Genomic DNA, 16,310 nt, shown 5'->3' with positions numbered 1-16,310 from the left:
TAATAATGCTTGGCATGCCGCTACCAGGATGTCCCCGTTTTTCTGCAATTACGGTTTCCACCCTAGAGCTAATTCTTTCTTTCCCACGGATGCCAAAGTGGGTAATTCTAGGTGGGTGGCTTCGAAGAGAAAGGTTTGGCGCATGGTTCGGGGAGCGCTCCTCTCTGCTGCCAGGTCAGCCAAACACTTCTCTGACCGCCACAGGAGACCGTGCCAGTTCAAAGTTGGGGACTGGGTCTGGCTTTCTACCAAGAATATCAAGCTCCGGCAATTCTCACACAAATTGGGCCCACGCTTCATCGGTCCCTACAGGATTATCAAAAAGGTTAACCCGGTCGCTTTTAGATTAGGGCTGCCCCGCTCTCTCAGGATCTACAACACTTTCCATTGCTCTCTTCTCAAACCTGCTCTTCAGCCAGTTGTCCGCAGGCCAGTGCCCATCTTACGTCAGGGCCAAAAGGAGTATGTGGTTGATTCCATCCTGGATTCCAAGACTTCCAGAGGGAGGGTCTTCTTTTTAGTACATTGGAAAGGTTTTGGACCGGAAGAGAGGTCGTGGGTCGCTGATCAAGATCTCCATGCTCCTTCACTCAAAAGGAGGTTTTTTCAGTCGTTTCCGGACAAGCCCGGTTTCAGAGGTCGGTTGACCTCTCCTCGAGGGGGGGGTACTGTCAGACGCCGCCGCCGTGCAGTCGCCTCCCCGTCCTCCGGGGTGCACGGCGGGCGGTCCTCTGACGATCAGGACGTTGCTCAGCAACGCCCCGAGCGTCGGCAACGTCCCGAGCGTCGGTGACGTCACGCCCGGCGTCCGAGCATCGGGGCGTTGCCTGGCAACCACGTCCTGCTGCCCGGCGTCCTTCCCCGCCGCGTCATCACCTCGCGCGCGCACAGTCTGCTGCACGCACACTTCTCCTATAAATGGAGATTTCACAGTCCAGCAAGCCGCTGGTTATAAGATTGCTTAGGCACCCTGGGGTGTCCTTCTTGTTTTCTTCAGCCCATACTGCAGTTCCTTCCCTGCATTATACCCGTGGTTTCTCCAGCTCCTATACCCGGATTTCTTCCCTGCCTGTGGTCGGTGGATTCTGCTACTCAGAAGTTCCCAGCAGATTTCTCCTGGCTTCCGGCTTCCTGCAGTCTCCTTGGAGACATTCCGGTCTTCTGCCTTGGGCCCTGGAGTGGTATCGTTACGCACTCCTTATTCCCATTTCTTCCTGCTGTATCGTGGTTTATTATTTTGTGTATTCTTATCAGTGCTAGGTTCAGTGTGCAGGGGTTACCAGGGCTCCCGTCCATTCCTGTGTCCATTTCCCTGCCACCTGTCTCGGCCACCGGGGTCATTAAGTTAGCTCTCCCCTTGTCCACCTCGTTCCTCCAACGGTAGGTTGTGGCCACCACCTAAAACGCTTTGGAGGGCACCGGAGTTGTACAGGCTTAACCCGTGCTTCAAACGTGGCTGCCGTGCGAGAAGATTTAGGGCCTCCGCACCTACCGTGGGACGTACTGGGTGACAACGGAGTTAGGGGCCGAGACAGTTTCCTCCCTACCAGTGCTGATCATCTCCACCTCCGGGTCAGTCACCTGCCCTCGCTACTACCCCATGGGCCTCTAGGGCTATTGCCCTCCATTACCCTGTTGATTCCTCTGCGGCCCATGTCGACCGGTGATGATTACCAGCTAGGACCCATTTAGCTTCACAGTTACCGGGCCTCCTAGCACGTCTGAGCCGTCTCGATACCTCCACTTTGGGGTTCCCGGCACCTTGTGTCTAACACCTGTTGAATTTGATGCTAGTGTGACATGCCTGTTAGACTGGGGGAGAGCAGCATGAGTATCTCTAGTAGAGCAGGTGAGCCCAACTCCACACACTATGGAAATCTGGAGGTTGGGCAACCTGCTGAGCAGAAGAGTAGGATGCTCAAAGACACTGTCAGACCTTGTACATTGGGATTAAGTGCTAAATTGATCTTGATTTCTGCAAATATATTCCTAGCAAAGCAAATAAAATATTTCAATGTTTAATGTCCTGTATAATGTTTTGTATATATTTTGGGACTTAGAGTCTATAAGAAGAATGTGTTATTTACTGAGTTTAGCTCTGTAACAAAGCTCTTTCTGTCTCCACTAAGGTTGGATGGTTCAACAAATCAGTGGATCCGGTACAATGACATCCCTGCAAAGATCTGCAGATTTCCTATATCTGGTCTCATTGTAGGAAACACTTATCAGTTCAGAGTAAGAGCCCTCAACCAAGTTGGCATAAGTCTTCCATCAAAGCCTAGTGAGCCAGTGACGATGAGAGATTTAGCTCAAGAGGAAAAAGCAATAGGTTTGTGCGGAGTCTATGGTATATTTTATTGTGGCTTTTATTTCCTGTATGACTGTATGTGTTCTTCATTTTATATTTATATATATATATATTGTGACAAAGAATCACATACACTGGACAGTCTAAATCTGTATTTGTAGCAGTAAACAGCACTCCAATGTGTTCAGAGGGTTACATTACAGCAGCACAGTTCACCAAACTTCTCATCGCTTCCAATGGTCCTAACGTACCCCACACCCGCAGCCTATCACCTGGGCGGCTATACCACCATCAGGGTGACTGTGTTTTCGATGCATGTACAGTATATGCGCATGTGCAAACCCCCTGTGCAAACACCTATGGGGAGAATCACTCGATGAGGGGTTCTCATAGTAAGGGACTGGCAGGCAGCGGCAGCAGGGGATCGCCCAACATTTTATGGACGTGCCCATAAAAATGCTGGGAGTTCTCCCCTGGCAACACAGGCGTGTCAATGCCTATGTGGGACGGGCGGCTGATATCACATGAACATTGCCCCCTCCCCCCCCCCCCCCAAATACATACTGCAGCAGCCATCAGAAAAGTAAGTATTGACCTTTAAGACCAAAGGCTACAGAAATCATTTGATGGCCTGCGACCATTGAAAGATTCGGCAGGGTGGTGGACGGCTCTTAGCTGTTCGCTAGGCTGCGAGCCTAGTGAACAGGTCTGAATCAGGCCCTTCGTTTTGTGCCTCACGTATTAAATTCTTGTTTCTGACTTGTAATCTGCATTTACCAAGGAACATCACATATCTGCGGCATTAACAAGCACGCACTATGCACCCACATTCATAATGACATTTTACCCCTCTAGTCCATATGTTTAATCTTGAATCACTGTCGTTTTCTGGAAACATTGGCATGTATCATCACTAAATACCATTTCTATTGTGGTTTTATGTTTGTATGGTTTATAAATAACACTTATAGTACGAGTATATGTAAATGTCAATCCTACTCCAGGGCCATCATTATCACTAAGTAAATATGGGTGTTTACCTAGTGCATGTCATTTGGGGGCACCTATACTTTATTGGCCTTTTAGTACCAAGATATATTGTATCTAGCACAATTCCCAAAGGTTTGATACATATACCCATGAGTTGCTATCTTTATTGTTGCCTCCACTCTGCGATCTAGCTGCTGGATAATGTGGCTATAAGTTTGTAATAGGTGTGTGGAGGGGGACGCCGACGACTGGGTGCTAGATTATGCTACAACAGCTCAGCACCCAGTTTCCCAAAAGATGAATATGCTGCCCCTTTCCCTTCTCCACACTAGGCAAAAAGTAGGGAACGTCCAGAGCATCAGATTTCATACAACACTTCAGAATCCATCCGTCTTCAGCATTGAAATCTTTACAGAACTCTCGCTTGTAGTTCAAATCAGACCATGTTATTCTACTACAAGAGTTGTAACTTGAAATCTCCAATCCAATACATCAATATTGAGTATTTTTGTGTACATTTTAATAAAGTTAAGCATAAAAATCTATTTAAAATACAGTTTAAATGCATTTTTACATATTAATTTAACAACAACGTGGAGGATGTCTCTTAATTTGGGTTTCTGTCACTGTGACATCATGTTGAACAGGTTGGTTGGTCAGGAAAGAACAGAAGATGTATCGGTACTTGTTTCCTAGCACGGCGCCCCCGATTTTGATTGTATTACATCTTATACAATCGCATCGATCCGATTTTTAATTGTACAAGTACCCTGGTGGGTGCTTTCAATGTTAAATGCACCCCCATTGGCAACGCCACCCCCACTATCAACGCCAACCCGAAGCGTGGCGAGCACAGCGAGCCCGTGAGGGACGGCGATACGTGTCCTCCGACCTTTTCATACCCCCACTATCCACGTCGGCATGGAGATGATTTCAGATAGCGTGGCGAGCGCAGCGAGCCACCGAGCCCGAAGCGTGGCGAGCGCAGCAGATTACTTTACATGTATTGCGCGTCCCCTCGTGGGGCTCGCTTCGCTCACCGAGCTTTAGGCTTGTATTCCACGTCCCCTTGCACGCCACGCTGTGCGCGCCACACGTCGTGCTCGGTGGCTCGCTGCGCTCGCCACACTATCAAAAATCAACTCCACGCCGACGTGGATAGTGGGGGTATGAAACGGTCGGAGGACGCGTACCACTGCGATCGCCACACTTCGGGTTGGCGTTGATCCTGGGGGGTGGCGTTGACTATGGGGGGCCATGTGATATTTTATTGTACAATATCGCGTCGCATCGCATACCATCGTATACCTTATTTAGTGTAATGGTATACGATGCGATGGGCGCCATGCTAGGAAACAACTACCGATGTATCTAGTCTTCGGCAAATCTTAATATGAATGTATGTATCTAGTCTTCGGCAAATCTTAATATGAAGTGTATGGAACTGTCAAATTGCACTTTATATTGACCTATGTGAATAATTTCTATCTACGTGTAGCTAATGATATGCATGAGGATTACAATGGCTGTATCTGAATGATGATTTTTTTTCTCCTTTAGTAATTCCATATGATGAGGGAAGAATGATTGTACTCAACAAAGATGAGCTAGTGGGTAAGTATTCCCATAAAGGAGATGTGAGAGATGGAATGAGTTGTGTGTTGCAGAGACATAACTTGTCCCGATGACACCTGGAGATATATACAAGTGTGTGTATCTGCAATAGGATATGGCTTTGTTTGAGTGGGTATGGCCCCCTGAAACGGCATAGCTTCACAGCTCAAACCCCCGTTTTTTATCACTCTGGGTCTGGTGTGCTGGCCCCTACACAGTGAAAGGAGTGCTTATGTAATGTGACAGTGCAACTCCTGCCACTGAACAGGACCTGGCCCACATGCCCTTTGTGATGCCAAATAAATATTTATAAATAAATAAAATAAACAAAATTTAAAAGACTAAAGTGCAATTTGCCATAGCAGGTTTTTCTTGTGCTTTGACCGTCTAACAGTGACAAAAAGGTACTTCCTCATCTTTGTGACCGCAACTTATGCCAGTTACGTTAGCTGCTTTCAGAATAGCACCATTATCCCCCCACGGGCTCGCTTCGCTCGCCGCGCTTCTGGCTCGGTGTCTCGCATCACTCGCCTCAACTTTACTAAAGGTAATAGATGGGGCGTGGACACAGCAGGGTGGCATGGACCCAGGGTGGTGCGGGTTTCGCAGCGTAAAATGTGGCCGCAAAGATGAGGAAGTACCGGCAAAACTATTGTATTTATTTCTACAGGGGTCACTACTATTACTTTTTTGTGGGGAAATAAGTATCTAATTATGAAGAGGGCAGTTATTAGATCATGATGGTGGTAGCATTTATAGCACACACTTGCAGCTGTACAAGTATGTATGTATGTTCTCCCAAGTGCATACCACAAGAGGTTCTATTATATTTTGAGACTTCTGCTCTGTCCAGGGGTACTAGCAGGCATTTGGACAGTATTCTATAGGTGCAATTCTTTTGGACACACCAGGAGACTGGGCCCAATTACCTTTTATATTTTATTTTGCTTTAATATAATTTACTATATTGGCCTGAAATCGACCCCTTAATTTATATAAGTATGTGAAAAATTAACTTTGCAATGCTTTTGTTACTTAACCCCTTCCCGACATATGACGTACATTTACGTCATATGTCGGTTGCGGGGGAATTAAGCCAGCTCACGGAGTGAGCTGGCTTGAAAGAGAGCAGGTAATGGCTGTATATTACAGCCAGGTACCTGCTCTCATGGCCACGAGCGGCGAGTTCGCCGATCGTGGCCGTTTAACCCTTTAAGCACCGCGGGCAAAGCGCCCGCAGTGCTTAAATAGCTGATCGGAGGGGGGGCGCCCCCCTCCGGCGCCGATCGGGGCCCCCCGCGGCGAGATCGGAGGGTGCCGATCGGTTGCCATGGTAGCCAGGGGTCTAATGTAGACCCCTGTGCTGGCCGTGTCAGTATTCCTATTACATCCTGCCTGAGGCAGGATGTAATAGAAAGTGCTGAAAATCACTATGTTCAGCCATAGAGCTCTATGGCTGAACCTAGTACAGGCGATCGCGCCCCCTAGTGGTCAAGTACACTAGGGGGCCTTGTAGTAAAAGTAAAAAAAAAAAAAATAATAAGTTTAAAAAAAAAAAAAAAAAAAAAAAATATTAAAAGTTCAAATCACCCCCCTTTCCCCATTTCACAAATAAAAATAAATAAAAAATAAAAAAAATAAACATATTTGGTATCGCCGCGTTCCTAAAAGTCCGATCTATTAAAATATAACATTAGTTATCCCGCACGGTTAAAGGTGTAAACGGAAAATAATTCCCAACGCCAAAACTACGTTTTTTGGTCGCATCGCCTACCCAAAAAAAAATAACTAAAAGAGATCAGAAAGTCGCCCATATCCCATAATGGTATTAATTAAAAAGTACACTTCAGCCCGCAAAAAATGAGCCCTCACCCAGGTCCATAGGTGGAAAAATAAAAAAGTTATAAGCCGCAGAACATGGCGACGCGAAGCAAATTAGAAAAACCGTAAAAGTTGCTATTTTTTTTTTTAGTGGTAAAACATAACGAAAACTATATAAGTTTGGTATCACCAGAATCGTAACGACCCATAGAATAAAGATAACCCATCATTTTAAACGAACTATGAACTCCAAAAAAAACGTAACCAGCGCAAAATTGTGGAATGGCGTTTTTTTTTTTTTTTACCCCACATTGAATTATTTCCTGATTCCCCAGAATATTATACGGTATAGTAAATGGTACCATTAAAAAGTACAACTTGTCCCGCAAAAAAAATGCCCTCATGTGTCTATATAGCCGGAAAATTAAAAAAGTTACGCTTATTTGAACGCAAGGAGGAAAAAAAAAAAAAAATTAACAAAAAAGGCCTGGTTGGGAAGGGGTTAAGTGATGAAGAAGAATAGACCTCTTGAGGGGCCAGATGCACTAAGCTTCAAAAGTGATAAAATAGAGAGTGATAAACAGCCAGCCAATCAGCTCCTAACAGGAAAAGAATGCTAGCAGCGCTAAAAATTATTTCTTACAAGTGAATCCAATAACAATTTAATGACACAATAAATAAATATATAAAAAATATAACAATTGATCCGGATTTGATTAAAAGGTAAAAACAATGATAGCTGATGTGGATTTGGATTTATCAAATTATATAACCTGCACTGGACCGGGCGTATGTCCCTTGTGAACAGTCCTTGGTGGGACCACTTGGTTGAAAGACCGCTGGAGGTACGAAAATCCTGCAGAATTAGGGCAAAGGTTACCCAGCACTTGGAATTGGCCTCAACGATGTATGCGGTGTAGGTCCAAAGATGGTAAAAGTTCTCCAGGATTTGGGGCTCAGGTCCAGAAAGTGTAGCAGGTAAGTCCAAAACGATGTAGCAAAGGGAGGATCCACATAAATCACTTACATGTTTCACTGACCCCTGTCAGCTTTATCAAGGTGTCAAGCAGCTCCTACCTGCCATGTCACAGATTGTGTTTGAAAAATGTGAAACAGGAGTTGATTGGCTGGTTGTTTATCACTCTCCATTTTATCAATTTTGAAGCTTAGTACATCTCGCTCAAAGTGAGGATATTTTTTCAGTTTAATATATAGGGTGAAATGTATTAGGATGAGAGATTCAGTAAGTGAGAGATTTGGTAAGAATTCTCTAGTTTTTTAAAACGGCAATCATTTACACTGCAAAACCAGTTTGCTTTTGCAGTGTGAATGATTGCCACTTTAAAAAAACTGGATCATTTCTTACCAAATCTCTCACTTTCTGAATCTCTCATCCTATTAAATTTCACCCTATAAGGATATTATAAACTGGTGTTTGTGTCTGTTTGTTGGCATATCAACAACCTACTGTGTATCTACCTGCTTTTATTTAAACACCGCAATCCATATTATTTTCAATCTAGCTGAATACCATTTGATGGAAAGCATATAATATAGTTCTCAGTTATGCTCATCTCTTTCCTCTAACTGAAATAGAAGATGTCAAGATTCCCACACCGCCAACAAATGTTCATGCTTCGGAGGTCAGCGAGGACTATATTGTACTGTGCTGGAATGAGCCTGATCCCTGTGGCAGAGAGCCTCTGACATACCACATAGAAAAGGTAATCATTTTATCTATTACATCTGGCCTGGAAAATCTTTGTACTAACAGGCAAACTCCCACTTCAGGAACATGTGTTCCAAGGGTATATATGAAAACTATATGATATTGTGTGCATTTCTACTGTACAAGTTATGAATGAACAAATGAATATAAGTCTGTCTGCATGACCCTAAGAGCTCTCTGTAAAAGGACCATGTATGACGTCACATAACTCTTTCATCTAGTGCCTTGCAGGAAGCAACAGATGGGAGAGGATACATTTGGACACAGCCATCAGTTCACCAAGCCTTTCTCTTTTGGACCTGGATAAAGGCAAATCTTACTGTTTCAGAGTACAAGCTGTGAACAAATATGGAATCAGTGGTCCATCAGCACCAAGCGCACCCATCTCTCTCAAAGCAACATTAGGTGACTGCTACTTCTCACAGAAAACGGATTTAGACTTGTGTTAGAGAATTGTCATAGCTACAGCCACACAGGGCTGAAATCAGGATTTCATCAACCAGGGAAAGGCAGTAATTTGGCTCAGCTCCTTCACCCAGGTCTGTTGGAGGTATCTCTGTCACGCTTCCACTCCCCACCTCCTCCTTTGTAGACAGTGGGAGGAGAGAGCAGTGACTGAAGCAGCAGCAGCCTCTCTCCCCAGCCCAACACACACTTCTACGTGCTGCCCTGGGGAAAGTGGCAGCTCCAAAAACGGTCAATGCTCTCTCTCCTTAAAGAGATGTGTGGTGGGGGGCGGTTGATGCCCTGTATGCAAATGAGACATGCTGACAAAGTCTAGAACACAGGTCTCAATGTAAGGTCCAATGTTCATTTTTCAGGGTCAGCTGATTATCAGATGTGCTGTATATTTAGTTTGACAACAAGGGTGTCACCTGGAACTACCAACTATCCAGTTTAACCTAATGGAACTGCAGAAAAGTGAAACTAGTAATGCTATAAATAACACAAATCATTCTTTACTTAAGGGGAAATCAAAGGTTAAACTGAAGTGAATACTCTCATGTGGAAGATCTTTGGGTGCCATCAGTGAGATGGCTAATGACTTCTGATTTTCTTGTGAAGGAAGAGAGGCTGCTCCGTACTAAAGCATGCGGTTGAAGAGATTAGACATTTTATGGAGGGGGTGGGGCTAAATGATGGAAAATGTGTAATTTTCCTTTGACCTGTCAAGCGGATCTGTGAAAAATTGCAATGTGGGGATGGGTCCTAGTAACTTGACAAACATTCCACGCATCCAAATTTTTAGCAGTGTTTATAAAAGATATCAAATAAATATAAAAGGTGGGCAATTATGGCCTGGTGGCTTAACCCCTTCAGTGGTGGGTTTCTTTTTAGGGAGCGCTCCCCACTGGGTGAGTTTTTTTGGGGGAGTGCTCCCTAATAAGAAAAACACAGCTGTTTCCCCGGGTCCGGGCAGCGCCGCTGAACTGTGTATCATATCGATACTCGATACTCTTTCCACTGGGGGAAGTAAATCGATTGATTCCTCTGAGGAATCAATCAATATACTTCCCCAGTGTAAAGATCACTGTCCTTGGTCAATAAATTAAATAAATAAGGAGTATCGATATTAACACCTCTGCCCCCATCTGTCTGTATTCACTTTATGAATAAGAAAGATCATCCCCTATATTCCATAATGTGCAATATAGCAACATATAATCCCCATAAAACCCATCAGGACACATTTGAAAAATTTTGACGACAACCAGCATAGCCAGGGCCAGTATTTTTAACACTATTACACTTTTCTTCTCTTTATGAACACAAATTAAATGTTGTTAATGTTAAAAAAGTTTTAACTCTTATTTCACCCTCAGGGAATTCCCTCTGTTTTCCCCAAAAGGAAGGAACAAGGGGATTTTTAAAGTGATATCTATAAAAGTTAAATTTAATCTGAAATACCTGTTTCTCATAGGCATGGGCCTAATGTTGGCATCTCTTTCTCTTCTCTTTTGAAATCGTGTACCAATTTCTTTGCTATAGACTGCACCCCCCCCCCCCCCCCCCCCCCGCAAATAAAATGCAAAGAAGCCCGAGGTAATGGTAATCTATATTTACTTTATACCAAAGACAATAACCATGTCTAATAATCATTTGTCACCGCAGTGCCCAAAAAAACCTCAACTCCAAGCTCTTTAATCATATTTTGAACCTGAGGTAATTTCATAATTACAGCAACAATTTGATCAAATGCAAATGGTCTAAATAGAAAGGAAGAGTTAACACAATTCAGGCACGTTAGCGGGTTTAAACTTTACTAGTTTCTCATGGCAGGGCCACAAAAAGGGTTACTGCTTTGCCCTATGTGATGAAAATCCTAGTTTCAGCCCTGCTCATGGCTAGCAAATGGGCAAATAACATTTAGTTAAGTCAGTTAAAGTATTGTGTCAAGGAATCACATACATCAGGTAAAGATGAAGTCTGGTTCTTTATTCTCAGTAGGTAGACAGCATTCCTGGATAACAGATTGTCATCTCTTAAGTTACAGGATGGCAGCTCCCAGGTAACAGCAATGGCAGATCTCACAGTAAGGGTACTTACAGAGAATCCTCAACGTAATCCCTGGTCTCCCGCAAGCCTGTTGCCCAGGCTCTTACTGCCATTGCCAACACCAACCTTTTGTCTTGAACACACATATAACAGGAAGCACCAGGTGCTGCAAATCAGCCAGTGAATACCAATACATCCTACGAAAACCCGGGTTGGATTTTCCTAGCGCTGCTGCTGCTGCTGTTATAAATTCTGGACTGGATCTTCCACATTACCCTCATGTGGAAGTATGCTGTCCCTGCTGCAGTAGCTTTGTCTGATACACTTAATGATGTGTCCTGCAGAGCACAAATGTAGTGTGGAAGTATTTGACAGAAAATACGATATCATGTGGAGGACATGACAAAAATTACTTAAAAACCAACTAAAAGGTGCCAGTAGTATTCTATTTTTATGACCATTTTAATGTCATATATCAAATATCCATCTTCTACAGCTGTGCCACCAGCTCCTGGGCACATCTCAGCACTTAGAGACACAAAGACATCTGCAGTCGTGCAGTGGGAAAAGGTTGAGTATAATCCTGAGATCCTTGGGTATTACGTATACTGCCGCCTTTTAGGGGAGGAGGATTGGCAACCAGTAAACAACAAGCCTCTGCAGTGTACAAGGTAAACAAGCATGTTTATTGGAATATACCTTTGATATTCTGGTTTATTACTGTCTATTAAAAGTAATAAACCTGAGTTTGTTTTAGTATACCAGCTCCGTATGTTTTCATAATTGGAGTACCAACATTATTACTTTAATAGGAACTGTTAGCCTGAGTTGGCTTGAGATTGGTGATGAACTGAAAATGTCCTTCCACAAATTAATGATGGGATTTGTGTGGGCTTTGATTAGACCACTCCAGGATACTGCTTTTCTGGATATTTAAGCCACATCAACATCACTTGCTGTATACTGTGGTTCCTGCTGTAATATAAATCCCCCAAATCCTAAATCTCTTTCAGTCTGCAGCAGGTTCTCACACTGAAGATAAAGGGGGGAATTTACTAAGATCGGATGTTGCTATTGGAAATCCAAAATATTTTATCTATTATATATATATATATATATTATCTTAGAACTCCCATCTTAGTAAATTTCCCCCAAAATATCTGGTGATTTCTTTCAGCAATGCTTTTCGTTTTGTGATGCTCCTATACACATTTTGAGAAGAACACAGTACTACTGCAAGAGTGTTACTGGGTCATAGGTACATACCTCCCAACTTTTGAAGTTGGGAGGTCGGGACGTTTGCGCGGCGAAGCCGTGCGCGCTCCCGAAAAGGGGGCGTGGCCTCGAGAAAAGGGGCGTGGCCTCGAGAAAAGGGGCGTGGCCTCACGGGGTGACACGCAATCCGGCCACGCCCCCGTTTTCGCCGCTCGTCGTCGCTGAATAGACGCTGTGCGCATGCGCATAGCGTCTATTCTCGGCAAGCTGGGGGGGCTCCCAACTGTCCCCCCACCGCAGGACAATGGCGGCCTTGGGCGGGACGCGGGAACGTCCCCGAATATCGGGACTTTCCCGCGGTAATCGGGACAGTTGGGAGGTATATAGGTATCATAGGTCTCCTTGCAGCATCCCTGCATGAGACCTATAATACCAACAACTACCAGGGGCGTAACTCCCAGAGGCAATGAGGGCTCCAGTCTCTGAGCTCCAAGCCCTGAAGAGGCACCCGCATGTAAAACAGCAACTGTGTGGCTCACCGCAGGATCCAAGTATTAACACTGCTCATGCGATGGAGCTTTGTGGTGCACCTGTAATTAATTAGCTCTATACCAGGAGCCCTGCTAACACCTGCAATAAGGGACAAGATAGCTCCTGCCTGGTACAGCTCAGCCTGCACTGCAGCAAGTGATGGTGCTGGTCTCTGAGATGATACGCACAGGTGGATGCTGACACGCACCATATTTAGGGTGGTGGACACTAAAGTATAACTTGCCTCTGGGCGAATGAGATGAACTTACAACACTGTTAACTATACCTATTCATATATAAGTGTGTATAATCTGTATAAATATATGTGTGATTAGAGAACAGTGGAGGCATTAATCAATGATATCAACTACTCTATGTACTTGTGTTTTCAGTTTTAAGTAAATCTTTCCATAGTCTTTTACAATAAAAATTATATGCAACAACTTTACAATGCAGGTTCACTGTCCCAAAGTTACAGACTGGAAAAGATTATGAATTCTGTGTGAGAGCAGTAAATGAAGCAGGACTAAGTGAAAGATCACCTGTATCTGACGCCCTGAATATAAATGAGGCCATTTGTAAGTACGCTGAAATATAATGGCATATTCTCCCTGCTGATTTTTCACGACAACCCACGAAATGCACCCTCTGACGGCCACACCCTAGAACACAAGATCAAGGGGTTGGGGCCTCTAGTACTCAAGTGAATGTACAGTCTGCAGGGTAGGGATGGCCATCGTTGCCATTGCAATTGTTGTTTGCCTGGTTTTGCGTATCGATGGTCATCCATTTTCTTTGACAGATTGTCCTTTAGGCCAATCAGAATTTGAGGGCATGGCTTCACCATGAGTCCGTGCCCCGGCCCCTTGGGGAGGAAAAAAAAACACTATTCTGTTGTGCTTGCCATCGAATGAGGGAAACCATTTGGTTCTCTCCATCAATGTCAAAACTATTTAGCATCGGCCATAAAGCAACGATGATTAAGAATCATCGATAGTCAATGGCCATCCTTACTGCAAGGTACATGCAAGGAATGTCCAAAGGAAACTCTGGGCAGCTCTTTTGGATCCCTGGGATAGATCCCAAAGGGTTGATAATTGTCAGCAACCATCTTTCACTTCTTGAAGCGCCCATATTTCCTTTCCAACTAGTTGGTCCTTGCTGCTATGTAATGATAGTTACTCCTAACACATCTGGTTGTATTGAAAAATGTAACTCAGTTTTAAAGGAAATTAAAGACATAATATTACTTATCCAATATTACTTTATAGACTGTCCATCAGCTCCTTATGGTTTCACCCTCTTGAGCTGTGGGAAAGAGGAAATGACCATTTGTTGGAAGCCTCCAACATTCACAGCAGGGAGAGAAGTACTTGGATATTTTCTGGATCAGCATGACCCTTCAGAGGTTGCCTGGTGTGAGATCAACAATGAACCAATCCCAGAGAGCGTGTATAAGGTACCATGTCATTACCTACATTACTGCCCCTAAATGACATCAAACTATGCTATATCACTTTTCCCATGGTAAACATGATCTGTAGTCTATCTCATCAATAATTCAGATAATATATTCGGTGTGACCATAGCATTTAATTAATAGTAATATTTTCTTAACAGGTAACAGGTCTGACTGATGGGCATTTTTATGAGTTTCGTGCTCGAGCCATGAATTCAGCTGGAGTTGGGAATATGTCAGAGCCAAGTGATCTGTTTAAGTGTGAGGAGTGGACAATGCCTGAACCAGGTAATGACATGAAGTACAGGTACACTTTATGTTTCATCCAATTGTTCTGAGATGCGTGATCAAGATTCCAAGTCATGTGTGCCAGTGATATTAACATACACACTATAGTGCAGATGTATGCCCTACAGGCAGGATGTGCAGTCTCTCACTAACCTGAGTGCACCTCAGCCAATAGAAATCCTCTGTCTCCCTAACAAACTGCCACAATTGACAAGTCCCTGATGATAGGTTGCGACGTTTTGCATCACTCAGCCCCGCCTCTTCGCTAGGGACTCTCCATTAATCAGACCTGAAATTCTAGCTATTGTCTCCCCTTTCTGCCCACTTCAGTAGGAAGCGGGTGGGATGTGGGAGGAGTACCCACTCACAAGAAATTGAAAATCTCCTTTAACTTTCAGTTGATTATGTAAGTATGAGTATTACTTACTGATAGTGAAAAAATTAGATAGTGGTAATTTACTAATTTTAACACACCACAACTTCTGAAGAACTTTGTAGCATGAGGTGTGATTATTGTGGTGCTTTAAAGCAATAATGAAATGTAAATAAAATAATGTAGTGCAATAATGTGTATTGTTAAGCAATTCTTAGCTCTTATAAATATAATCACAAAAGTGATAATGGAGCAATTATGTTATCATAGAGGTAATTTCCATACAACTTGGCCCTTATTCTGGTTCACTCGCAAAGGTAAATTCCTTCTCAAATGGACAAAACCATGTGCACCGCAGGTGGGGCAGATGTAATATATATTGCAGTGTAAAAATAAAGCAGTCAGTATTTTCCCTGCACAGAAACAAATAACTCACCCAAATCTAATTCTCTCTGCACATATTACATCTGCCCCACCTGCGGTGCACATGGTTTTGCCCATTTGCCTTTGCAAGAGAACCAGAACCAATGTGCAAGATATTTAGTGCATTAAAGTTTATTGAAATATCACCAGAAAACAAAACAATTTTGCTTTTTGCTCACAAAGAAAAAAAGGACATTTATAAATGACTGTGACAAGAAGCCTCAATCTGTAATATATATATATATATATATATATATATATATATATATATATACATATACATATACACAATTATAATGGAAACCTACTACAGCATTCCCTGGACAATACCCATGTTGTGACACAATTTGTACATTCCCAGGTCCACCTTATGATGTCAGATGCAGAGAGGTACGCAACAACACACTGATGCTACACTGGGAGAGCCCTGAGTACACTGGGAATACCTCTGTCACTGGCTATGTGGTCGAAGCATGCGAGGAAGGCTATACAGAGTGGAAGCGTGTTAATGAAAAGCCAACACCTGAAACACATATGAGGGTACAGTATGTAACAGAAAATAGTAACAGTATATAACAGAAAATAGTAACGGCAGACAAAGAGCTTGTATTCAGATCAGGGGTTTCTTTTGGTCATCCATCAACAGTACAATCTTTCTATAACTTTATCTTAGACCCAAATATGTATGTACTAGTTAAAAGCCCGTCGAAATAATGGCTTCTGAGTGTACTTTCACTTTGAGCTGTGACAGTTTTTGCCCCACAAACTCTCCAGTCAATCCCCTGTCCCGATCTGCTCCTATCTCCAACTTGTCTTCACAGCTCTCTCTCTCCATATTCAGCCATTTTAAACAGATCAGTGTCCCTGCAAAAATGCTTTCACTTTCTGTTATGACATCTTTGAGCACACAAAAGGAGTAATTTGGTCAATTGAGTGGCCTCTAGTGGTTATTGGCGGTATTTCACCTCATAGAGGTGAGCAGTAGTTAGCCTTTTATTTATATATACAGTTGAGCTCATAAGTTTACATGCCCTAGCAGAATTTGTGATTTTCTTGCCATTTG

At 43.4% G+C, this 16,310-nt stretch overlaps 1 protein-coding gene across 1 annotated transcript in view; it reads left to right on the top strand.

The window, feature by feature from the left end:
* The window catches only part of MYOM3 (myomesin 3), a 174,170-nt gene that overhangs the window by 106,323 nt on the left and 51,537 nt on the right, over nucleotides 1-16,310 (top strand). The window contains exons 11-19 of the mRNA XM_083173602.1: nucleotides 2,130-2,329; nucleotides 4,859-4,912; nucleotides 8,330-8,457; nucleotides 8,684-8,867; nucleotides 11,455-11,629; nucleotides 13,161-13,282; nucleotides 13,976-14,163; nucleotides 14,325-14,451; nucleotides 15,609-15,787. Of these exons, the coding sequence (XP_083029728.1) occupies nucleotides 2,130-2,329; nucleotides 4,859-4,912; nucleotides 8,330-8,457; nucleotides 8,684-8,867; nucleotides 11,455-11,629; nucleotides 13,161-13,282; nucleotides 13,976-14,163; nucleotides 14,325-14,451; nucleotides 15,609-15,787 (1,357 nt within the window). The remainder of the gene's footprint in view (nucleotides 1-2,129; nucleotides 2,330-4,858; nucleotides 4,913-8,329; nucleotides 8,458-8,683; nucleotides 8,868-11,454; nucleotides 11,630-13,160; nucleotides 13,283-13,975; nucleotides 14,164-14,324; nucleotides 14,452-15,608; nucleotides 15,788-16,310) is intronic.

The sequence above is a fragment of the Crinia signifera genome, chromosome 2, assembly GCF_055691185.1.
Source record: "Crinia signifera chromosome 2, ASM5569118v1, whole genome shotgun sequence".
Taxonomy (NCBI): domain Eukaryota; kingdom Metazoa; phylum Chordata; class Amphibia; order Anura; family Myobatrachidae; genus Crinia; species Crinia signifera.
The sequence above is the reverse complement of the archived record's forward strand: the minus strand, read 5'-3'. Positions and strand labels throughout refer to the sequence as shown.